Below are 26,290 nucleotides of genomic sequence, written 5' to 3' on the forward strand. Positions count from 1 at the left end.
TACGAATGACACTACCATTTATGTAGGGTACAAAAACAGGCCCTGAGAAAGAGTGTGAGCAAGGAACAGACAACTCACAGTTGCGACTATTAAAAATTGTGGGACTTGTCATGAATTTTATAAATCATATCTAAAGTATCAGTAAGATGCTTGTTTGTTTTTTTTTAAGTCAATAATAACATCAACATTTATATTTAGGTGAGCCACTTACAGTAAACCACTAAGTGACCTTTACCAAAACATAACCTATTTGTTTTAAGAGACAACACTTCATACAGAGGTTCAACAAATTTGTTACCCTGTGTCATATGTATATCATAAGCCCTGTACTATAAAGCTGTGACCAAGTATCCTAATCCCAACTATACCTGAATTGTAAGTGTGTACTTTTCTTTATGTTTGTTTTGTTTACATTTGAACTTGTACGTTTAACCAGTTGAAAAAAAACTGGCATTCATTCATCCACTAGCAACAACATGGATAATAATGAGAAGAAGAAGAAATATATGACCTATAATACCAACACAATAACCCCAGACTCCTCTGAATAATGATGTGCAAGGTCACAGACAAATCAAAACAAACCTAAGGGGTCAAATGAACAATGCAATGAGAGAATTATCTTTAAAAGTTTCAAATTCTTTACAGACTATCATTTACTATTGATACCACTCTCATCTTGATATTTCAAATGACCAGAATATCCCATAGCATTTGGCTATAGGTCAGGCTATAGTAGCCATTTTAATCAAGATGCTAAATAAAATGTATTTTACACATGAAGAAGCAAAATTTACAAATTAAGTCTCATGAATTATGACATCAGGGTACTGATAACAGAAGTAATGACTGACATATTTTGAACACACACACAGAGCAGGATGATTTTATCAGCTGATAGACAAAGACTGTTGAATCACAACCTAAAAAGTTTTTGCCATCTAGAAACGATAGAGTACTAATTTATCAATTCACACTCTAAATCGTGATGATCATGATTGATCATTGGTCATAAAAATACGCCACACTTGGCAAGCTCACAGGGCCATTTTAGGCCTTCACTGACAGTGCATCCTTGTCTTTGTTTATTCGTACATTCTGACAACTGGCACACCATACTGGCGTATAATGTGATTAGTTAGGTATATCAAATGATCGGCATCTTAAAACACTCGCCGGTACTGAGTTTCTATTACCATATCACTAAGCAAGCACGGCAATGTTCAATTTTTATAACCATGATTTACAGAGGCCTATATTTCTGACGTAGTTCTCTACCACCGCCGACTAGCATGTTTAACGTTAGCCACTCATATCCTAGCAAGACCCATACATTTTGACAGTAGCGTAGTTCCATCTGTATCCACGCAAAAAACTCCCACATCCCCCAGGCGAAGCTTGTAACCGCTGGATACTGAATATGATTACGATAAAAAGCTAAAAGGCTAGTAACAACATACCAGAGACTCGCTGGTTAAAGTTACGTTGGCTAGCGTAGCAGTAGTTACATGGAAATGCGTAGTTGGCGTACCGGTGTGTCAACCAATTTAGCTCCCGTAACTAAACACACTGCCAAAGTGAAACAGCTTCCTCGTTTGCACCATGTTGTGATACAAAACGGATAAAATTTTACAGTCTGGTTTAGACGAGGCCCTTAAATAGCAAATAACGATTACCTTCACCTGAGATTAGCAACAGATCGAAAATGGCAGCATCGACTTGACCGTCTTTCGAAAGCGGTTTAATGTAATATAGCTAACAGGCTACCAGTAAACCAACGTAGGCTAACTTCGTAGTCTGACTGCCATGACAGACTGCTGTGTCTGGCTGACGATCAAGTTTGAAGAAAAAAAATATACATGTCTCGCACGCAAGTTAGCTCACCCTGTGCTATTTGATGAGATAATCAAATCAAAAATACACAACTGTCAAGTCGACAGATAACCAAGCAGATCCAGAAACTTATCTACTCTCTTAGCAACTGTCAAAGCGAATCTTGAGTATAGAAGTATAGCTAACTAGCGTTAGCTAGCTACGAGGATCCCTAATGTTTTCTAAACTGACATAAGGCCAATGCCTGGTTCTCACTATAGCACTGGCTAGCGTTTAAGCTAATATTAGCCAGACAGAAACAAGTTGGCTACTAACAAACAATATGTCAACAAAGTACATAACGTTTATTCCTATTTAGAGTTATGGAAAATGAATTAATCACGGTCTAGTATCTTATTTAGCTAAGCATTTCGACCAGAATGACAGTATCGGGCTAATTATTAGCAAGCTAATGCTAGTTTAGCCAAATAAGATACCGAGTGTTTCGTCAATGACTGTTCACTCGCAAAGAGTGAGCTGACAAAAATAAACACTTGACTGATGGCTAGATAAGCCATTGTTACTGCCTGGTATTAGTTAAGCTAGCTCTCCGACAGACAATAAACCACTGACCTTAACAATACTGAATAAGCTGCTGCAGGGCAGTCACGTAGCTGACGTTAAGCGTTGTCAAATCAAACAAGAGCGTTATAGCTATTACCAGCTAACCTTGGCATCCAAGCTAATTAATATTAGCTAGCCTTGTTGTTGCTGGCTAACGCCGTGCCAGCTCGACAGAATGGTAATGGGATTTGTTAGACAAACAACTGTCTCGTTACAACTCACGAATTCTGTTTTTTTGGGAACAAATTTGTCAAGTTTTGATGAAATTTACAAGTTGTCTAGCTACCAGCTAGCACGTTAACTGGCTAGCAAAAAGAAATGGCCTCTGATACCTTTTAGACACAAAAAACAGGAAAGCAGGAACGGGATTCGAGATATTTTAGCAAAACTGAATCATAATTTCACCGATGTATTTCGATATTAAATAGTCTCGAAGGTCCAAGATACTGTTGGCTGAGATGTCACTGAAAATTTCTACCTTTTGTATAATGTTGTTACCTATTTGTTCCAGTGTTGTAGTTGTAACAGACAGTGCACCAGCTCCTCTTTTCTCTCGCTACCCCTGCTAGTTTCACATCAGCTGAGGGACCTACAACTGCAATATACATCCGCGTTATTCATCCGCTCTGGGACTAGTTGCTTCTGAATTTATCTTTTGCATCTGCTTGTTTTTAGCTACCAAAGCCGCTGCGAGCGCTGAATGTATTGCTTTATAAATATATATGCGAGCTATAATGTCTTCAGACAAAAAGAAATAGTTATATTTGCCAGCGTTCGAACATAAGCACTGCAACACTGAAGTCATTTGTAACATTAACTTGTCACAAATATGAAGTATCAATCCGCTGGGTCGTGACCCCCCATACATAAAATTGTTATATGTATCAATTAATTTGATATTCTACATTACCTTTTAGCATAACATCACGTAAATATAACATAACATCCATTGAACTGTCTCCTCTGCCGCTGGGTATATAATGTAATTTCAGTTCCTTCAGTTGTCATGGTTACAGTTCTGCGTCCAAATGGCGTCCTAGCTCAAGAGAATTTATTTTAAATACTTGGTGGAGGTCTGTCTAGTCCAAAAGATTGTTTCTCTTTATAAAGCAGAGTCAAACTTTAAAAAGTATGTTAAGCAAACTCAATTTTCACCTTCAAAGTTGGTTAGCTAAAAGGCTTTAAATAAAATCTCGCTAGCCTAATTTTGTATATTTTGCAGACTAAATATGGCAAGTTGAAGAAACCATCCAGTATTTCTTTTTAAATCCTAAGTTGAATTGAGGGATGAGGCATAGAGTGAACTGATGGCAAAAACTTAATTGGCATGTAAAATAAATGTTGCTGTGGGTTAAAATCACCTTGCCTCAGTTCATTTGTTAGATATCATTATACATAGCATTTTGGATTCATAAGAAACTCAATGCAGTCTTTTGGAATTTAGTCCTGTTAGATTCCCTAAGCCTTCGTTGTTTTTCTTTTTCTAACTCAAGGTAATATGGAAATCATGGGAGATTTCTGTGTCCTGACTGCCAGGACACTGCAGCCAAAGAGCTGAAGACATCCTATCACAATTTACTAAAACACAAAATGCAAAAGTAGAATTTTTTTTTCATCTAGATAGATATATTCACACTCAGGGGAAAATTTGCACGTCATATCAACACTGTATATATGAAAAGTAGTTTTCATTTTGTTTGGCAAAGTGTTACTTTGTTATGGCAGAGATCATTTTGTTAGGTTTTAAAAAGCTTTTGTTCAGATTGTGTTTTGCCACTCCTTATCTGCAGAACAAGTTGGTGGTGTTTTGGGGCTAAGGATCTGGGAACACACAATATCATTTTGTCAAGGAACGCTTGATTACCTGGCACGCTTAACTGATGACACATTGCTCGGAATCCTGTCGTACCTGCAACTGAAAGATGTAGTACTGCCAGCACAGACTTTTCACCGATTCAAAAAACAGAGAGCCTCTTAAAATTATATTTACATTTATAGCAGTATAGCATTGTCCATATTAGATGACGCAGTTTCCACTTTTCTATCTCTCTCTGGCATTTCTTTTCTAGTGCTCACAGTGAATGACTATCAGTATTAATTTTGCCCTTTGTAGAACAAGAACAAAAATTTTTGTGTTGACATAAGTGATCTAAAGTAAGCTAAATATTCTTTAAAACACATCTGTATTTTTACGCAATTGCCTATTTCTTGTTGCACATTGGATGAGAACAATTCAAAGCACTATTTACTGAACAGGTGCCATTAGTTGCAAGTTATACAAATATGTTGCAGAGAGATTACCCTGAGTAATACTACTGTTAAATGAAATTTGCATAAGGTATTTAGTGTTGTGTTGTGTTTATAGAATGATAAACTAACAAAACATAATCTAAAAATGGCCACAACAAAATATTTGAGCACATACTGGACACTGATTATTTCCAAATCAATGTAAACAGCCAATTTCAACATATTTTCCTGTTCACATTTGTCATTCAATTGCTGTTGTGCCTGCTGTTGAAGGCCCTTGGCAAACAATGTCGTCTCTGCCTAGAGCCAACCTGAGTTTGCATATAGTTCCTGGACTATGTTCATTCATGCAACCAGCAGAGGGAGTAACATAGCTAGGAAAACTAGAGTCAGGCACAGGGAGGAGGAGGAGGAGGAGGATCAAGCAAATAAACCCTTGGGTAGCGTGTGCAAAACAAGTGCACTGCTGGTTACCATATCCAGGTCTAAGGAGTGAAACACACGTATTCTGGATTGAAATTTTGTACAAATACATCTGTAAGGGCCACACCGGTACGACTAGAAAGATGTACAAGCAAGATACAGTAACTTAAGACAAAGGTATGCACTGTTTTTTCCATTTCTAACAGGCACCTTTGTGGATCAGATTTCGCATATGGTACAATAAATAGTACAAAACAGCTGCATACTAAAATACTGTCCTTGTTTCTTATTGTCACCGAAGGATGACAAAATAGAAATGCAAGCAAGTCATTCCATTGCTAAAGAACAAGAATGTTTTCCAGTGAGATAAAATGCAGGTAATTTTAGATAAACAACAAAACTCTCTTCAATGCTAAATATTCCTCCACCCAAATGATAGCTAGGTGTTGGACTGATCCAACATGACCGCATACAGCCCTGACTGCTAGGCACTACAGCCTATTATTAGCCTCTGAACACTGGATACCGCCTTCTCAGCTGAGTCTGGTTGAGGAGGAAAAATATTCATTACGTAACAATAAAGGATCTGTCAGCCGACCCACTTCCTGAATACCACAGCAGCAACTAGGCCCCAAACTGAGCCAGGGCGGAAGCCTCATCCATTAGTTTACTGGAACAGTGTAAAGCATTAGCGGTTGTTTTCTGCTTATCCCTTGCCTCCACTCATTCACTACGTCACCCCTCCTTCTCAGCTCCTCTTTGTGGGTCAGTGATGCAGCGGGACTGACGCAGCTGCCTCCAGAAGGCAACTATACACAGCAGGAACAAGGAACCTCTGCCAGAACCACAGTCCACAGGCAACATCTAGACAGCAGTGAAGAAGAAAGATGGTAAAGGCCTAATCTAGGCCAAAGGGAGAACGGGAGCCGGGTAGTCACTCTCCTTTCCTCCTCCTAAACAAACACCAGAGAGACATCTACAGCGGCAGAGACAGGCCAAGCAGGACCTTCGCCACAGAAACATTTTGGTAGGCGATTCAAAGTATGAGTGCTTGTTAAGGCAATATAAGTGCTATCAGGGATGAGTGTCCTTGTATGCTAAGAGTGTGAATGCTTTGAGAATGATGATGAGGCCTACTCAGCCTTGTACTACGGTCTGTGCCTCCCCGCTGATCGCCGTCTCTGCAGGCCGCAGCTGAGTTTACCGAGCATCAGAGGCACAGAGGCCTATAAACTTTGTCCTGTGGTTTTGAACACATCCTAGCTATCATAATAAGTGTGGGTGACAAGGTACTGCTTACAAAATACTTCATATAATCCACTATTCAGAGTAACGTCATAGTATTTTAATATTAGTAAATTCCAAATTTAATATGAGACTGAGATAGACAGTTTCACAATTCATTCATTACCATAAAAAGGCTGGCCTCTGCAGTTAAAAATGACACAGTTCTTAAAATGATCCCCTATGGCACAATGTTTTTTGGAGTTAAAAATTATGAAAAAGAATTTATTTTATTGGCTTACTACATATGCTAATCAGTGCTTGTTTTATGTCTGAACGACTAAAAGGTCTGCCCACCATCAAAAACTGTATGCACTTCAAGTTACTGAAGTTACTGCAGAAGACTCGAAGTGAGAACACAAAGTACAAATGCTCCAAAAATAAAGTCTGTACTATAATTCCACTGACAGACCGACTGGTCTGAATGTTAGACCCTGGCTCAGAGAAAACCCCAAACATAGTGCAGTCAACAAAAAACCTCCAACTTCTCTATTTAAATATAATTATAAGAAAATAAGGTCTTATTGGTTCACCTGACTTCGTCTAATGTGTCTTTGCTGAGTCAAACTGAGAATGACAGTAATTTTGAATGGCATGAGTCTCTAGAAATCACAATCAGTGGTGGTGGTTCCCGCATACTCTTTCCACTTCAACTCCAGTCAGCCAGTCCCCCACTCCCCACTCCCCACCCCCATCTTACAGTTTCTCAAATTTAGATTTTCTGGCTCCAATTACACAGGGTATTCTGGTTTTTAGTTGTCTTACCAATATGGTCCAGTGTGGCACACATTTTAAGGTTCAACTACCTGAAAGGCTTGCACACTGGCTGGTCTCCAGGCTAATGTAGAGTCCCAAAATAGACAACTGAGCCTCCTAATTGTGTATTCATGAAAGCAAACGTAATGTGATATACTGATCACATAAAAGGGAACAGGGCAGTACAGCACCTAAGATTAAGGGTGATCACTGACTGTATTGCAATAAACAAAATCACAAACACTCCCTTCAATTGCACATTTCCTTCCTTTAGGGCAAAGAGTGAGTGCATGCATAATAATATGGCGCCTGCGACTTTGTCTTTTGCAATCAACAGCACATAAAATCAAATAGCAGTCAAACTGGTTTGAAGTGGGTATCGGCCAGCATGAGGAGAAGACTCACTCAGTCACACAACTACCCTAAGCTGTGTAAATAAAAGAGCTGCTTCCGTCCTCAGAAGCTAGCGAGTGGCTCACAGTGCAATGTCGGGTTCAGCTTCCTCCCCTCCCCCTCGTCTGCAGTGCTGACGCATCTGCCGCTTTTGCATCAATCAGCAGCCTCCATATAGGGGGAAAAGAGAGTCCCCACTGATAGCAGGACTCTCTTTCCCTTCACAGCCTTGCATTCAGTTTGCACACTCACTGCAATTGTGGGGAAAAAGGCATCGATAAACATCTGCCCTGTGAAACTGCTGTGATACACCATTGGACAGTAGTCACTGCTATCTTCTCTCGGGTTCTGCATTACCTAACCACAGAGACTGCGTAAGCGTTGACGAAATGCTTTGGTATAATATGCTGCTGCACAGACAGCCTGTGTGCTTAAGCATTGAACAGATGGTGTAGCTTTTTTGCAATCAAGGTGCATGTTGTTTCTATGAGAGATACAGATAATTATGTCTCATGCAAAAGACAATTCCTTTTGGTCAACATCAATGCATCAGGCTGGTGTGGTGCTGGGGATGTTTAATACGGCATTTGTTGCACTCCTCACTCTACGCTTCTAACGGCAATGCAGCTGAGCGCTTTCTCTGGCTGTAGCATCGAGTACAGAGCTGGTGTGTGATGTAGCACCCAGCATCTCTCCGCTTTTCCTACAGCCCTCAGCTTTGCTTAATAAAAGTTGCCGTTTCCTGCTCAGTGGCTATAGAACGAATGCTTCAGTTGCCCAGCTAGCACAGAGGCAGACCCATATCCATCCGGTTTCGCTACATGCTGTATAACTGTGAGTAACTGTGAATTATTCCTATAACTATAGTAGGACAGAAGAGGGACAGTCAGTGGAGGGCAGGGCAGATCTAGCCCAGGACCTGGGCTGCATGGACAGAGGCGAAGGACGTTGGAGCTGGAGTCATCTGCACACAGAGAGGGAGGGAGAGGAAGAAAGACGTCAGAAAAAGCTCTGCTTCTGACAACACCACTGTTCAGCGACCATCGTAGAAAAAAAATACTTTCGCCTTGCTCTCACGAAACTGTTTTTTATGTATGGTTGGGTATATTGAGGGCTGTAGAGAAGGGATACTGCACGACATTGTTTCCTGTTCGCTCTGCATCATTTTCTCTGATTTACTAAGGTATGTTTTGCATGGCTTCCCTCAATTTATAACCTTTTTTTTTGCGGAAGTATCCTTTGAAGAGGTGCATGAAGTGGGTTTTGCTTTGACATTTCATGCTTTGCTTGACAAGACTGTCTGTATGCTTTACTGTCAATTCTTGGTTTGTGGTTTAGCATGTGGGGATTTTTATTTTACAAGTTGAAAAAATAATTTCACAGGAGTTTGAAGGTAAAGTAAGGTTGGGTGTGGCAAAATAATACCTATAGATGACAAATTCAAATTCCGCTCAGCATGTGGTGGCAATAAACCACAACAATTGATACAAACTGTGAAAAATGAAAGTGTTAAAGTAAAGTAGCAACCTAGAAGAAAAGATGAAACTGTATCTGTGAAGAGCATAAACTGAAAGCACAGGCACATCACTTGCTGTTATCAGATGAGAAAGTCCTTTGGGTAGCATTTCTGCTGCAGACAAAGACACACAGACCAATACACACACACACAAAGTATATTCAAGCGGAGACAAGGGCAAACCTCAATGGCTTTGCAGACTGCTGTTTGTTGCAGGTTCTGAGAGAGGGCAGGAGGTTTGTGGGAATGAGAGGACCGGATACCCAGACAGCTAATACAGTCACTTGCTATCCTGCTAAATCCCAATAAGTGCTGCGCCATAGCATGTTGCCATGACAACTGAGGCCTGTCTGAGACTGAAGGCAGGAGGCTGGTTGTGTTTTCAGCAGTGTGAGAGGCTTAAAAGAGCAGCGGCCATATTGTATTTGTTGCACGAACAGATAAGAACCAGAAATAAAAATAAAATGACATCACTGATAAATTACACAAACCCTGATGGCATAAACAAAAAAATACTGTAAATCGCTTACCTTTGAAGTAAAAAAATTCATCAAATTTACAAATGATGCGTAAGTTACTTATTAAATTGAACTTCCTGTTAATGTGAGACTATTGTATACTTATAGATTTACATACTAAATCTAAATATTAAATTTCTGCTGATTTCCACTTGATAAATACGCATAATGAAGGTCAAGTATACAACAGAGAGACACTAAATATAGCTGCATTGCCTCTAGAGTAGCAGTCAAAGCACTGTCTCATGCAAAATTGCACTCACGGTATGACTTTTACTGCAGATGTAAATGATGATCAAAAACAAATAATTTCTCTCTGGATTTAGATTGGATATTTAAATAACACTGATGCAGGTGTGATGATTCATCAAGAACAAGTTGAGTATGTCTTAGCGGGTACAGTCAGCATGCTATGTGAATGACTGAGACAACACTGACTCTGTTATCAGTGGGTCACCATTAAAGCATCATCCTGAGTAATACATCCTCTTTCAAAGTGAGAATGAATGAATTTGAACTTCCTCTAAGAGTTAAATACTGAATATTGTAATTTACTGGCAAAATCAAACTACAGCACAAATGGGGACTGCTTTGTCAATACACTAAAACTATGTAATTTCCTGTCTGACCAGAAATCTGTTTTGCCTGTATAAACTGTGCAATAGAGTGGCCTGTGTTTAACAACTTGAAGACAAAGATGTGTGTCCTTGAGATATTGACACATTATTAGCAAGTCGGCTACTTTGAATCAGTCAAAGACATCTGAAGAGGGGAGCATATGAGTCATAAGTGCGTAACGGTCATTTTTACATTGGGAAAAATAAGACTGTCATGACAACTGAACCAGACCTAGAACAGAGCTGTGGTGGAGCACTGAATGGATCACACCACAATTTAATTAAGATAAATAATAACAAAAATCTATGACTGTGTGGGTTGCGCCACATTTTACCCGGTGCAGGCCAAGACTTCCTGTATATTTACGATAGTGCTGCTGCTTTTAGAAAGATGAAAGTCGTCTAAACTACTTGGGATGTTGTTGATGAAACTATTCCATGTGTGAACACACAGGACACAGGAAATCACGTTCACAGTACAGTTCTAGCCCAGAAGCAACAGGTCACACTGAGTCTCCTTTGACTAACAATAAGTTCTTGCAGTATTTCTAAGTAACTGTATGAAACATTCTCAACTGAGTGTTTTCAAGTACAACCCTTAGTTCACAGCAGTATCAACTCGCTTTGACTCATATTTTCTGATAGATGGGATTTGAAATACTGTCCTTTGCACACATAATCCCATCACTCCAAACAACAACCGTCTCACTTCTTAGCACTGAGAAATGATGTACAACTCCCTATTACCGAGATATCAAAACACATTTTATTACATTGGTCTATGAATAAAGTTTTCCCTACAATAATATAATGAGACTGGCTTTTAACAATGTCTCATTGAGCCTTTAGGAAAGATTAAATATCTTCCATACACAAAAGAAATAAGAATAATATAAAAGAAAACAAAAGGAGGGAAGAAACTTAAGACAGTCGTGGAACAATTCAGAATGAGTTCCATAAAAGCGTGCTCAATTTACAATCAATGATGTTTTTGTGATGATCCTGTAGTCTTAAATTCAGTATGCCACCCGTCTATTAGGGTTTACGATTTATGCTGGTTATGCTGAAATATGAGAGAGATTATGATGGTTTAACTCACCAGAGCTATTGACCGGGCTGTTAACGCCTCATGGAGCTCATTTGTCAGGATATTACTGCCATCTAGTGTTAAAACACTAGAATAGCTAAAATATTTTCAAATGCAAAATGGACACAACTATTCTGATTTTTTTGATAATCTCAAAACTCCCCATTTTGTAATAATCTGTTGTAATTATTTCTTCTTTTTGTTTTTTAGATGACTGTGGTGTCTCCATGCACTCAGAACCTGATGGATAGTGCTCATCCTCACACTGTGCTGAGCAAACTCAATGAGCAGCGTTCACAAGGCCTTTTCTGTGATGTTACCATTGTGGTGGAGGATGTTAAGTTTCGAGCCCACAAGAACATCCTGGCAGCCTGCAGCGGGTACTTCAGGAATGCTCTGACAACGACTGACACATGGAGCTCTAGCCAAGTGCTAGAACTGATGGACTTGAAGTCTGAGGTGTTCGCTAGTATCCTTAACTTTATCTACTGCTCAAAGGTAACATCACCTGGTGCAGAGGACACAGGGGGGCTAGTGGCAGCTGGAAAAAGACTTGGAATTCCATTTTTAGAGAAGCTTGCAGAACAAGACAGGCAGGATGAATGTGTTAAATCCACAGACCCCAGCACAGCCCCATTGTCTAAAAAAACAAAGAAGGAAGCTCCCAAGCCTGAAGAGATTGATGGTGCCAAAGGGCCACGCATCACCAATGCCTTTTCTATCACTGAAGTCTGTCCTGGGAACAATCTTTTTACCCCTCTGGTTCAAACCAATGGAGAGAGGCAGTCACCAGATGTGGGACAGCTCCCATCAAGCTGCCCCACATCCTCCTGCCTCAGTGGGAACAATGAGACGACCCAAGCTCTTTCAGAGCACTCATATGCAGTGAGCAACTCTAATGAAGGCAAAGACAGCAGTGAATGGGACAACAAGCGGGTCTGTAAGCCAGCAATGTCACAGCCAAAGCAACCCAATTACAGGAACGCAGGCCCACTTAAAAAGCGCCACAGGCTGAGAGGCATTTTGGCTAAAAGTATACTTCCAACACCAGCTGAACCTCAGACAGATGCACCAAATGCAATAACCCCCATATTACCTGATAGTGTTTCTACAGCACCTGCTGCTGTCATGACACCACCGCCACTATTTTCAGAGGCAGACACAGAAAGAGTTACAGACCCAGGGCAACCTATAGCCTCTGACAATGTTCAAATGGAGTTAGGTCCACCAACCCTTTCCCCTCACACAGAGGACAGCATTTCAATCTATGGATGTGACCACTGTCCAGAGATATTCACAAATAAAGCTCTTCTCACCATTCACTCAGAAGTACACAAAAAGCGTTTTGTCAGTCATTTGTTTTGCAAGTTTTGTGACAGAAAGTTCATACATCTCAAACGGCTGCGCAACCACGAGCAGATCTGTCCCAGGGCTGCAAGAGGCCCACCTGAACTAGATGCTACTGACATATCAACCAAAGAAGTGGACCTCCATTCAGATGGCTTGCCGAACATGGAGAGCATCATAACACAGCTTCCTTCTCCTGACCTCTCCAATGCTTACAACCCAGAGTCCTTTCAAGTGGACCAATCAGAGCTTCCACAGAATGAGAGAAGGCCAGTGAGGCCAGGTGGCAGTCAGAGGAGATACAACTGCAGTGTGTGTAAACGGGTCTATGTCACCCTATCCAGTCTGAAGCGGCATGAGAATGTGCATTCCTGGCAGAGGGCCTATCCCTGTCATTACTGTAATAAAGTGTTTGCCTTAGCAGAATACCGTACTAAGCATGAAATCTGGCACACAGGTGAACGCCGCTATCAGTGCATTTTCTGTCTGGAGACATTCATAACATATTATATCTTAAAGAACCATCAAAAATCTTTTCACGGCATTGATCCCAGACTAGCTGTTAAGAAAAAATCTGCCAATGGCGGGCTGAAAGCCAGCGTTTACCCAATCAAACTCTACAGGCTTCTGCCCATGAAGTTCAGAAAGAGACAATACAAGACATATAGTCAGACATACTCAGAGAGTGTTGAAAGAGGTGACCAAGCTCCACCAGAGAGCAACTCACTTATCCCTCCGTTTGAAGACAATGGTCTCATCAGCCACCCTGATACTGGTCCATTCCCTCTGACCTTTATGGCAACAACAAAGATGGTGGCACCTATCATGCCTCGCATCAGCTTCGACAAGCCATGTGACCAAAATGTTGACCAAAGTCTGAACAGTGAACTGGGCAGTCAAAGAGGCACAAGAATAGAGAATGAGAATGGAGATTCACCCTTCATTAACTATGACAGTACCTTCCCTTTGCGACCTGATACAGACTCTTCAGCAGCAGGTTACAACAATGATCCTCCAGTACTAAGTAACTCCGAGCACATTAGCCATAATGTGCCATTCTTGAACTCTCTGAACACTTTTAAAAAGTTAGGTGAGCTATCAGCTTCTGCAAAAAGAGTTGAGGATATGACCAAGGAGATACTTCAGTCAAGCAATGAGAATACGGTACGTGATAAGATAGTGGGAGCAAAGACAGAAACCTATATTGCCAAACCTGCATGTCCAGGTCCCTCTGTGGATGGTGCTGCCATGCCACTCTGTCAAATAACAGTGAAAATAGGCAATGAAGCCATTATCCGCCGGCAAATCAAAGGATCTAAGCTCTTCCCTAGAAAAAAAAGGAGAATCAGAGAACTGAGTGAAGAGGAGAGCCCAAGTCAGTGTCCTCCAACGAGGGAAAACTCAGAAAGCCCCAGACTCCGCCTCAGACCAGAAGTCACTGCTGCCACAGAGCCAGAGACATACGATGACCCCAATGACTGTGACACGGCTGATATGCTTTGGCGTCCCTACTATTCTTACAAAGCTAAAAAGAAGAGGAAGAAGTTGAGATTCAAGCACAGAAAAGCTATGTTTCACCGTTATCCAGAAACATCTGTAGACAAATCTGCTGCCAGTGAGGTCCACCTTGATAAAAGCAGTTGGCTGACAGACGAGAGCATCTCAGGTGGTAGTGGAGAAGTAAAACGTAGTCTTAGCAAGAATTCCAGCCCAAGAGCCACCTACAACTGTGACATCTGTGACAGCTCTTTCATCACAGAGACCGGTCTGAGAGCGCATGTCATTGGTTCTCACCCATGTTTCTGCCGGACCTGTGGTAAACAAGGTCCTCCTGGAGAGGCACCTGCTGGTGGTGATTACATCTGCAAAAGCTGTATGGAAAACGGCTCTTGCTTTGATAATACACCTCGGAGCCCCAACCCAGAGAAGAAGTATCGATGCTCTTTCTGTCCCCAGCGTTTTCTGTATCTCGCCACCAAGAAAAGCCATGAGAAAAAACACCAGAAGACAAATGAGGAAGGATATAATTATGACAACTTCACACCATGTTCTAAATACTCAGGATACCTGAGTGAAGACAATAAACAAGACACAATCAAAACAGAAGACAGTGACAATCAAGGGAGGACTGACATAAAAAGTGAAAGGCTGGAAGGAGAACATTTTTCAATTGACAAAATTAAACCCAAAATTGAGGATACAACTGACTTCACATCTTTGACTACTTACCAAGACATGTCATATTCTAACAATAAAAGCCCATTATCATCCTGCATTGACCCATTGCTTCGCCTGACAACCTCAAAAGTGAAACATAAAACGCCGAAAAAAAGGATCAGTGCTCAGTATTCTATGCATCTCATCCACAAAAAACAGGCCCATGACAGAGACAGCGACGGTAACAAGGATATTTTGGTGGGGCCAAGAACAACCAGTCAACATGACCGTGAGAAATCCAGCAAACTGTTTAGGAGAAATGACTCTGAAACTAAAGGTACCCACATTTATATACACAAGCCAGAGAAATGGATGTGCAAAGAGGAGCCATTTTATAAAAATCTTTGAGGACTGTGGCCAACAATAGGAGAAAAAAAGTGAAACTTCAAACCACTTCTTTGGTTAAGAAATGTATGAACTGTAATGTTGTCCAAAGTCAATAAAATATTTTGAATGGACAACACTAAAAATGAGGATATTGTATGTATGGCTGCAATTTCATCCCTCTTCCACAAGTGTGTGATTTTGACCTTTGTAGATTATATTTTTTGGACTTTATGACACAGACTGTACTTTGTCCACTGTCTATGCATATATGGCAGAATCAGTGACTTATAACCTCAAGAAAATACATGAATGTTGATAACATTTATTTAAATGGCGCACAATTTTCAGAATAAGGGTAGGATGTGTTCTTGCAAAGCTGCCTAATGTGGTTACATTTTTAATTTTTAAAATATGTCTGGAGGAAACAATAATAATTTTAATATTGACATTCAGTTAACTGGCCATGGTGAGTTGCACTTTATAGTTACTATGCTAATCTGTTGGTTAAATACCTTGATAATTATATTTCAATTTTAAGCACCACTGGTGTAATTCTTATTTATAATTAACATATGGCACCATTGAGATTAATGTTACTACTTTTGTGTGTTTATGTATTAAACATGAAAAACTATTTCAATAAATGTTGTTGATATTCTAAATGTTGCATGTTGTCATCATTTAATCGGGAAAAATGTTTGATTATCAGTATTCAGTGACCACTGACCAGCATGTCATACTGATTGATAAACACATTTACTCTTTACTCTATTCTCTGATACTGATGGTAAGATATTAGTTACATAAACACTGTAAGTCACACAGTTAATGTGTAGAGATTTTTTAAGAGGTACATTTTTACCAAAATTTGTTCCGCAGCAAACTGTTTCCTAAATAAAAAGCCACATGGTGGTTATGTGCTCCTCTTGGTTCTTCAGGGACCTGCAGCCCATCTGAGAAATCCATTCTTTCATTCCACACAGACTACATCTGTATTTAGAGGTGGGCCTCAAGACTCAAGTTCCAGATGTTCCTAAATTCCTTGATTTGTACTAAGACTGGTCTTGCAATGTAACAGATGGACCACAAATTTTGGGTATCAGGTGCTGCTCTACATACTGATTTTGCCATGGAGGACAAATTATTAATTATTAATTTACGTTTAAAAATTTGTGGGAGTCGTTCAGTGGTTTTTGTTTTATGTTTCGTGTCACGGTATGGCCAGATTTTTGCCAGTACACAGATCTTTATCACAGCACTACAGTGAGGAACATATGCTTGCAATTTTTTCACTGTACAGCTCAAAAGGACATGTGCTCACTACATGGTACATAAGCTATTATTTTTCCATTGTACTTGAATAAAATATGAGATACATGACATCTCCAACACTCAACATCCAATCCAGCATCTTTGTCATGTATAATTTAAGGAGGGATTTCAAATACAAAGATTTGTTTAACATGGCTGAAGACACCAGACATTTTACATTGAGTCTTGATGTCACAAAACTTTTATTATGAAACAGCAGAGGATGTGTGTGCAATGCATAAACAAGGGACTAAGAATTAGATGTTACCCAGAAATTGGTTAATAAAGTTATAATTCATACCTGACTGTCCTTTCAGGCTCCCTCCTAGTATGTGGATTAGACCTATGTTTTCACCCAACCAATGTGAACATGACCTTGAAAAAGATAAGAAGACAGGATGGCAGTCACGATTTCAAACAAAGGCAATATTTGGATAGGATTTTTAATTCAGATTCAAATTATCTTTATACATCAAAACTCCCCCATTATGTTTAGAAAACTGTGCAAAATGTCCACAACTGTTTACTGCTTACTCAGTACACATACTGGTAATGAAATCCCAAAATAAGTATCACCTTAGCTATTTGCAGATGAATTATCCAGCCAAAAGTTATAAGCCAAGTAAAACAAACACAATTGTAAAGAATAGTATGTTCAATGAAATTGCCAAAAATAAATTGTAACATGTTTCAAAAGATATGTGCAATATTGATGCTGACATCCTTTATTAGCAGCATAATACCACAGTTATTCTTAAACGTTGGATTTTTAGTATGTAATCTGTGGTTAGTATGTAATCTCAGAGGTAATTTAATTTTTTCTTAGTTGGAATCAAAATTGGCTATACATTGGCCTAAATTATAACCAGTAGTCTAGCTAGCTGTAATGTGTTAATTGTGAAATTATATAACAGGCTTGCTAGACATTAAAGTATCATATCTATTCATTGTGATTGTTTTTTAATTATTATTTATTTATTTTTGCAAGATTGTTCATAGTGATAATGTTACCGTTTCAATCAATTCTTCAACCGACAAGCAAAACTGTGTGGCTCAGGTATTTGTTTAAGAGCAGAGATAATTAATTCACCACCATTTACATCGGTCTCATACAACTCATACGGACAGGGTTAACCCCGTACAGTCATTGGGTTAACCTAAAACCAAGACTAGCTAGCTAAGTTAGCTTCACAAGTCAAAGTATCAGCTCTCCGTTAGCACTGTCGTTGCATAATGAGAACAGTACAGGGAGACCTTAAATCCTCTTAAAACCTCCTACCATCTCCAGATTGAAGTACTAGACAGACCTAGGCGCTCGACTTTTGAGGAAGCTTGATATTTGTCCAAACGTTTTAAGGCACTGGTGTGTGCGGGACCTGACGTGACGCGGCAGTGGGGCTGGCTTTCCTCCACTCTGCCTGCATGCATAAACGGATATGATAAACCAGCGCTGAATGCTCCGGAGCAGCGACAACAGTCAGATCTGACCATGGCGGAAGAGGACGACGCGAGGATTCGGATTTTACAGAGCCTGCGGGGTAAAATATGTAAGTTTGACTGGCGAGTCGATGTTTTCCGTCTAACAGTGGGAGAGAGGTCGGTAGAACAAGCGATCAGCGAGAGGGGAAGCCGGTGGGGCGCGGCGTGCTATCAGCAGTCGACAGTTAGGAGGCAGAAACAGCCACTGGTCGCTCTGCTGTCTGGTGCTTAACGTCAAGTTATCCTAGCATGCTAGCCGGAGCTACTAGCTTGTTCTGAATGGTTTCATTCATCGAGTTGGGCTCCGCGACCGTCAAATGAATTGTTCAAACAAACTGGTTGTTTTAACTATATTAGAAATGAAAACATGCTCAAAACGGGGGCGTCCTGCGTGGACCCGAGCTGCCCTGTAAGTAAAGTTAACGTTGGTGGCAAAGTAGGCTAGCTACTACCAATCGTTTCAGTCCATCGTCACTAACCCATTTAGTTCCAGCGTTACTTATTGCAGGTATCTGACAGTCTTGTAACGAAGCTGTTGTTTGGCGATAATAACATGAATTTCAGCGACAACAATTCCTGAACGCTACGCCTATCAAATATCTCCCAAGCAGCAAAGTGACTGTCAATTCCCTCCGAGGAGTTAGAAGTAACTGGTGTCTGGCTTCCTAAATGTTTTAGTCAGACCCCTAGCTGACATTGAATATCTACGATAACCAGGCAACGTTATATCTCAGTAACTTACTAGTGCCAGTATACTGTACATTAGTGTAGGGGCATTCAGATTCATTGGTATCGGCGTGACCAGCCTGATGACCCGAGCTCGAGTTGTGTCTTAACACACCTAGTTTCTTTCAGCAGGTCTCTGACAGTCGTTGGTCGGTAATCATTTAACGCAGTTCATGTCTCATCAGTTGCTACATTAGTGATCTAGCTAATCATCCAAGGAATGACTTAGTTTTCTTGCCTGCAGCACCGGATTTTTGCAAGCAAATTGCCTCTGTGTAGTTATTATTATTATTCTGTAATGATCAAGAATCTAATGAGAGTCAAAATTGGAAAACCTGGCTATAAAGTCAAGTGCTGAACAAGCCAGATTCCTTATCCTCATTATTTTGGCTGGGCTTCTCCAATGGAGTAACTTCATTCTGTGCACCTGTTTGAATGTATGAATTTGATTTTGGCCAAATTACTCAAATACAAGATGTGTATGGCTACTCTCAAAAGATGTTTTAGCCATTACTAGTATTTTCAGATTCAAAATTGTACACTTTTACTCATAGATGAGAGGGTGTTACATATACTGCAGTAGATTTTGATTATTCTCTTTTAAGGTAATTGATTATAGTTAATATTTAATTTGTCCCAGTGGCTTTGCTTCATCTCAGCTGGGGATAGAAGAATTCAATGCGACCATTCTTCAGAAATTTAAAATAAGCTGGCACTAAACCTGAGTTTTTGTTTGATGTTAATAATGATGATGATGATGATTATATTGAACATGTGATATGTTTTACAAAACATATTTAAAACGCACTTTATGTTTAAGTATGTGTCGCAACTGTCACGACGAGCTATATATATGGCTTGGCTGTATGTATTTACTGTAAGGGGACTATAGGATAACTACTATGTAAGGCTTGCATGTATAGCCACACAATAAGAGGACAACGGTTTCACTACTATGAATTAATGAGAAAACGGTAAGCAGAACAAAATAGAGGAACTATAATGGCATGTAACTCACTTTGCAGTCTTACGAAACTCCATTCTTCCTGGTTTACACTTGGTCCTTTTTCCTTTAGCCTACATCAATGGAGGTGGCATTCTGTGTAGATGTATGTTTATAGTTTTAAAGATGGTCAGTGTACTTATGTATTATGTGCCACTGTTTGCTTTATTGTCAAAATAAAATGTGGAAAAGGCCAGTTGTTAAAATGACAAAACAGTCGTCAGCTAGGTATTGTTTACTCTCTGACCTTTAGGTCATGGTTTTCTCAAGGTCACATGCTTCTGTTTTAGTAGAAATGTTATTGAAGAGATGGCAGTGGGGTCAGTGGCCAAAGCATTCTGTATGTGTTTGTGTCTGTGTGCTTATGTGCTTGTGTGCTCTGCTCTGCTCCCAGCAGGTCACTCTGGTCCAAGCTTAGCGACAACTTGGCTATTTTCATTTGTCGGTTCCTAAGATTAGCCATACACCATTATTAATAGCCTGTTAAAAAGCTGATTTCACTTGTGGCTTTTCTTAATTAGGCCTCCGCTGAGGCTTAGGATACCTATCCAAAGCTAGACAACCAATTTAGACCACTGTTTTGCCCCTCTAATCCACCAGTCTAAATCTGACTGTGAAGTTTTTGATACTGGAGATCCAGGTTTAACTTAGGTGGCTTTGATTTGATGATTGATGTTTGTGCTGCACAAAACCCAATGGCATGTAATCTGTGTCTGTAATGTAATGCAGCAGTGTGCAAGTGATGTGTGTTACCAAGGTGTTTGTCATTTGTGAATCAGCGCTCTACCATCGTCATTGGTTATGCTGAGGAAGTCAGTGTTTCATGTTTTTAACCACATAGGAGGCTCAAGTCTACTTGAGTTACATCCGCCCTCCAGCTTGGCCTGACAACTTGCAGTAACCAGTGTTCTCACATCAATGTGAGGATGTTGATTGTAAAAGCATTTTTTGAAAGTGTGCTGGTTATGATGATGCATGTGATTTTGAGTTAAGATTATTTTGTTCTTGTTGTTTTGTATTTTTTGTTATTTTGTTGAGTCAGCTGCAGTGAAATCTTCCTTTACTATTATTTTAAAGACACTTTATTTTCAACAGTATGAATTTACTAATAGAAATACAAGCGTTTTTTTTCCCTTTCTAGCTTTTCAGAGTTTCCGTTTGTGAGGACTTAAACTCACTTCTCAGCCGGTCATACCTGCAAGATTCATGTAACCTAGAAACTGTAATATGGATGGGGATTGTTTAAAACCCGTGTCACTGGTGGCAGAGACAAAGTAGATGCATTGCATGTGCATATGTTTTTCTATTCATTCGATAACATTTATTTAATTTTCCTTTAACTTACTCCCTGTAACTTGCAACTCACTGCTGTTGTTTTGATGCCAGTTGAGATAGTAATGATGTTCCTCTCTCTTGCTGCAGGTGAAGCAAAGAACCTGGGTCCAGTCTCGGGTCCAAATCGACAAAGGGATCTCTGCACCTTTTGCACCATAAGCCTGGATCAAGAGGAAGTGTTCCGCACCAAGGTGTTTGACAAAAGTGTCAGGTAAGCAGCGTGTAGCTTTTTCTGTGCATAGAATAAATTTTCATATTGTCTTTTTTCCTGCTGACATTATAGTTTTACTACAAATTTCAAATATCACACTTTACATTTTATAAATAGTTATACCATGCCTGTTTAATTTATATGAAATGCCACTGGACTACATGATTGAGGATGCGTAAAATGGGACATCCACACTACCTTGACAATAGGAAAGACCTGTGTTTTTATTTTAGCATTGCAAGGATTAGCTCTCTTATAGTTTGGAGTGTGTAAATGTTGAAGTATTTCTGGATTATTGCATGTAAGTATTACATTTTTATTGAAGAGACCTTTCTTGTTTTTGTTAAAATTGGTGGGATGCTAGTATTTGGGAAACTCTGTATTGTCTTAAATAAAGATCAGTAAACAAAACAACAGCAAAATCTAAAGTCTCACTGGCTAATACAGAATAATATGGGTCAAAGAAAGTGTGAAATTATCTCTAGTTTTACTGTGTAAAGGGTACAGTACGTTGACATACTTATATGTCAACTGATGACATATCAGCATCAGTGGAAAGAAAAACAAAACCATAGATGAATATTGTCAGTTGTATAAAAGTATTAAAAAATAATTTCATTGGATAATATAATACTTAAAGCAGCTCAGTACAAACCTCATTCCTGAGGGGACTTGATCTTAGTTGTGAACAGAAATTTCAGCTTATAGGGTTTTATTATGTCAAGTATTATTAGATATACAGGTAATCCAATGAACCTTTATTTATGCAAAGGTGAAGATTTCATCTCAAATGTTTGAACTGGTAGTGAAACTTTGTAAGGTACTAGACGTGTAGCTTCTGTTCCACAAAGGTTTGCTGCCATTCTTTTAATATTGCATCCTATATGGAGCTTTTTAACATTTAACTGTGCATGTTTGTGCATGTGTTTTGCAGACCGGTTATGAGAGAAATGGCCTGTTTGAAATTCAGTCGTTTGATAACATCATACAAACTGTCAATATGTGACTCAGAGCTGTATGTGTGCAGGATACCATTTTAGCTGGGAAACAATGAGTGATTCGGGCTATAGCTGTTTTACCCATAGCTGCATGCTCACAAGCATTTTAGAAAAAGGTGTGGGAGATGGGCAGCAGGAAACATTTCAGTGCTTGTATCTACATCATTGCACATCTGACTGTAAACATGGGCCTGCCTTCTCTAGGTATTTCACAACAGCTCATTTTTTCTCTCTCTCCTGATTTCGGTGTCGTTCAAAAGGATTTTACAGTCGCTGAGGAAGTGTGTCCTCCCACGCTCTCTCCTGTCTTTCTCTCTGTGTCACTCTCAGCTGCCTTAGCCTCTGTTTAGCATGTCTTAATAATCACTCAGATTTGGCCCCCTGTTATTTTTTGGGGTTTTTTTTTAATGGTTTAAAGACTGTATGGAAGCTCACAGTTTACAGCTAATCCCATGGATAAAGCAGGTATGTTCATAGTTGTGTTCAGTTGTGGTCAAGTGGTTCTATCTAGCGTTCTCCCATTATTTTAGAAGCTAGCATGACAACAGAAGGGCAGATAGTATAGTGGGTGTATATTTGAGTGTGTACAGAATAAGGAGGTTACAAGTGCATAATTCCATGTGATGTTGAGAAGGGTGTGTGGGTGTACACTGAATATGTTGGCTGAACCCAGTGCGGAAGTGTCAGGCAAGATATTTCACCAGCCAAGATGCATGTATTGTTGAGGGAGGCATCAGTGGAGGAATTGAAGAGCTATGGGGCCAGGTTCTCTCAATACTAGATGTGAATATTTACACTGATATGCCTGTTATTTTCCAGAGCCTGTTTCAGTTTTTAAAAACTGACGGAAATGGGATTATGAAGTACAGTTTATAATAACAGCAATGTTTGACAGATAAGCCCATGTCTAATTGGCACTTTTTTAAGTTTTTTAATACACCAAGTGCCTATTAAGTTGTTTATATGCCAGCTACATTTACGTTTCAAACTTTGTCAACTTGTGATGACTTGTAAAAAAAAAAAAAAAAAAAATTCTTGAACATAGGAACGGTTAATCCAGCACAACTGTCTAAACACTGTGCAGTCTGTTTGGGACAGGTGGTCCATCTGCAAGGCAACACGTACATTGAGGCAGTGCTTAACCTACAATCGGCTATGTCAGATCAAGCTGTCTAACTCGTGGTCTAGGTCGTGAGGTAGGCTAGTTATGTTGGCAGGACTGAGTGGCACAGATGCCTGGGCCGTCTGTGGTTGTGCCAGCTCTTCCAGGATAGCCAGTCCTGTGCTGAACAGAGGAGATCTAACCGTTTTGCTGCTGAGTTATACAATATTGTATCATACGCTGTGTAATTATTGAGGTATGCATATTCGTTGCATGTCTACAAGGGTTTCTTCCTGGTTTTCAGATTTCCATCCGTAGTCAAAAGACATGCAGGTTAGGTGGATTGGATGGGAAGCTAAATTTATCCCTGGGTGTTAATGTGGGTGTGAGTACTTTATAATGTCTGCGTGTGTCTGTGCATATTTTATATTTTCTAATTGAATTTGATGAGGATACAAGAGCATAACACTAAAGAGACTTCACAGATATGCATTATGGGCTTTCTATTCTGTTCGACTGCATGTAAAGGAAGTGACAAGAAAGGTTTTAGAGCAAATGGATGGCAAAAGTGACACAACATAGCAAGAACATTCCTCACAACGCTGATGAGTCATAAAGGCACCCTGTGATGTCCACCTTCTGCTCAGACGGTTCATTTCCCAGTAAATCAACAAACCCTGTGTTTATCATAGTTATGCTCAAATATGATAATGTTATTACGTTTTGGCTAGAGCAGTTATTTCAGTAATTGTCTGGGGGTTATTTTCTACATAATCTAGAGCCGTAATCACCGTAAACATTACACATTAATTTATATCATTGTAATAACCAGCAAAAGTACATTACATGATTTGATTTATTGGTCACATAATTTCACAGTGTAGACTTAAGTCAAGTGGACAGTAAACATGTAGTTTGGGAAATTACAAATGTTAAGTATGTAAAGTGATTGTAACTGCAGCATGCCACAACACTATACAACCATTAGTGATTGTGTTACTCAAATACATTGCTTTGACATTCATTAGCTGCAATCAGCAGCTATTGTCAGTCACTGTCTTAATTTGTCCCAGCAATTTGTGCACATATACACCTTCTGGATACTCTGGGTTTTTCTCAGTGTCCACTCTTATGGTTGTTTGCCAGAAGTCAAGGGCCAACTTAAAAAGATAAAGTTAAAACATATGGCATGCTTACTATACACACACATTGAAAAAATGAGGCCACCCTGTTGTGATGGGCTACATGCATTTCCTTGTCTCATGTGAGCTTAAAAACTCTTCATCCGTATTCTCAAAGTAAGTTTATTTGCATTGGAAGCAGGTGAAATAAATGTAACTTTTTCCACCCAACCTGTTTTAAACGAATAAGGTTTTCAGGCTCAAAAGACTAAATGAATATGGTGATTTTTTTTTTGTCATTTTCTGTTGTAGCATTTATCACAGAAAAATTTAAAAAGAAGCTGAAGACTATAGCCAGTTGCTACAGTGCTAACCACAGCTAACCACTGCTCTGAGATTTTGTCTTTCTGTCAATCAAAGCAGTGAATACCGTTAAGAATCAGGTGTGGGGCTCAGCAAATCATTAATTAAGTCTACATGTTTGTGTCATGGCTCGGATAAGGCAGTCATTTCATAGACCCCAGTCTTGTCATAATTTATCATACCGCACACCACTTAACCACAGTCATTCTGACACGCTGCTTGCTTGCTAATTTAAACCTTTGCCTTTATTTACAGCCCTTTCTATGGAGAGGACTTCTACTTTGAGATCCCACGTCCGTTTCAGTGTTTATCCTTCTATGTTTATGCCAAGAGCGTTTTCCAAAGGGAACAACCTGTTGGTAAATTGCATTACATAAGGCACTTACACAATTAAATTTTCTCATCTGAGTGGATGAGTTGTAGTTTAATGTGTGTGCGTGTGCATGCGTCTGTTTGTCTGTCTTTAACAGGCAAGGTGTCGATCCGGAAGGATGACCTGTGTAAATACAGTGGGAAGGAGCACTGGTTTAGTCTTCACCCAGTAGATCCCAACTCAGAAGTTCAGGTAATTTCTGGTTCAGAGTTTTATATGTAAATATATATATATACATAAAAAAATTAAAATTTTGCACTTGTTACATGCCATATCTCATCCTCATTTTGATGAGGACTTGATTATGATTTTGAGTTCCACGTACTTTGAAGTTACAGCTAAAGTTATTGATAATGAGACTGCACCCAGCAGCACTCTTTTCAGGCTCAGGGATGCGTGCTTTCATATCTTGCACCACCCAAACATAATAAGCAGGAAACTCACTTGTACGTAACCTAAAATTTGCATATAGATAAGATCACTTCCATGTGAAAGTAAGGTTTAATAGTCTCTGTCCAAGCTGGTGTATTTTTACAGTTTGAAAACCTGAAACCAGAATGGCTCAGTACTGTTCAAAAATTGGCTGCCACTGTCAGGCCCCACTCAAACACTGAATGCATGTATCACAGCTGTGTGGTCACAGGAACGTGAAATCCAGCATGCAAGATTTCCAAGAAGAAATGTTATTATGCCGTCAAAACTGTGTAACATTCAGGTTCACAACTTATGCCATTTAGTTTTCAATGAATTACTTGAGAGACAGACTTTCTGTTGAAATGAAGACCTATTCATAAAATTGTTTGCAGCTGGCTAAAATGGTTAGCTGGCTGGTATCGCACCCACTAATCATGATGGCTATAGTCTTCACGGGTGAGGTGGTTTTGGCCTGTATCTGTTGAAACTGTACTTTCGTTCACGTATTGGGCACATAGGTGGGATGTTCTGTTTCACCTGTACATTTCTTTGATTAGATCAGTTTTTGTGGTCTGGTTGCAATGGGTGAAACTACAGCACACAACCACTTCTGTGCTGCTGTAGCTATCGTGTTGACTCTCGCTGCCATTAGCCCACGCCAGACTATTCTGGGTATGTGCTGC

At 39.7% G+C, this 26,290-nt stretch overlaps 3 protein-coding genes across 14 annotated transcripts in view; 2 read left to right on the forward strand and 1 right to left on the reverse strand.

The window, feature by feature from the left end:
- The window catches only part of trip12 (thyroid hormone receptor interactor 12), a 39,669-nt gene extending 21,779 nt beyond the window's left edge, over positions 1-17,890 (reverse strand). For 4 of the 10 annotated variants that reach the window (XM_046388719.1, XM_046388717.1, XM_046388716.1 and 1 more), the window contains exons 1-2: positions 3,347-3,466; positions 2,935-3,031 (exon numbers count right to left, since the gene is read on the reverse strand). The gene's annotated coding sequence lies outside the window, so the exon portion shown is untranslated. The other 6 variants (XM_046388714.1, XM_046388709.1, XM_046388710.1 and 3 more) reach the window with 6 other exon arrangements.
- Positions 5,149-15,827, forward strand: zbtb38 (zinc finger and BTB domain containing 38). 3 transcript variants are annotated; one of them, XM_046388721.1, is made up of 3 exons: positions 5,149-5,286; positions 5,862-6,136; positions 11,491-15,827. In XM_046388721.1, exon 3 carries the CDS (start codon positions 11,491-11,493, stop codon positions 15,190-15,192), a length of 3,702 nt encoding a protein of 1,233 aa, XP_046244677.1. In that variant the 5' UTR covers positions 5,149-5,286; positions 5,862-6,136; the 3' UTR covers positions 15,193-15,827. The 3 variants fall into 3 exon arrangements, with proteins under 3 accessions (XP_046244677.1, XP_046244676.1, XP_046244678.1); XM_046388720.1 differs by lacking the exons at positions 5,149-5,286; positions 5,862-6,136 and adding an exon at positions 7,105-8,725; XM_046388722.1 differs by lacking the exons at positions 5,149-5,286; positions 5,862-6,136 and adding an exon at positions 7,105-8,376.
- Positions 17,891-17,909: 19 nt separating the features above from the next.
- The window catches only part of rasa2 (RAS p21 protein activator 2), a 28,850-nt gene continuing 20,469 nt past the window's right edge, over positions 17,910-26,290 (forward strand). The window contains exons 1-4 of the mRNA XM_046388723.1: positions 17,910-18,029; positions 21,113-21,236; positions 25,076-25,179; positions 25,291-25,385. Of these exons, the coding sequence (XP_046244679.1) occupies positions 17,972-18,029; positions 21,113-21,236; positions 25,076-25,179; positions 25,291-25,385 (381 nt within the window). The 5' untranslated portion in view covers positions 17,910-17,971. The remainder of the gene's footprint in view (positions 18,030-21,112; positions 21,237-25,075; positions 25,180-25,290; positions 25,386-26,290) is intronic.

This window comes from Scatophagus argus, chromosome 5 (assembly GCF_020382885.2).
Source record: "Scatophagus argus isolate fScaArg1 chromosome 5, fScaArg1.pri, whole genome shotgun sequence".
Taxonomy (NCBI): Eukaryota; Metazoa; Chordata; class Actinopteri; family Scatophagidae; genus Scatophagus; species Scatophagus argus.

Coding starts and splice junctions, on each gene's coding strand:
- zbtb38 (XM_046388721.1), top strand. CDS start 11,491: ATGACTGTGGTGTCTCCATGCACTCAGAACCTGATGGATAGTGCTCAT.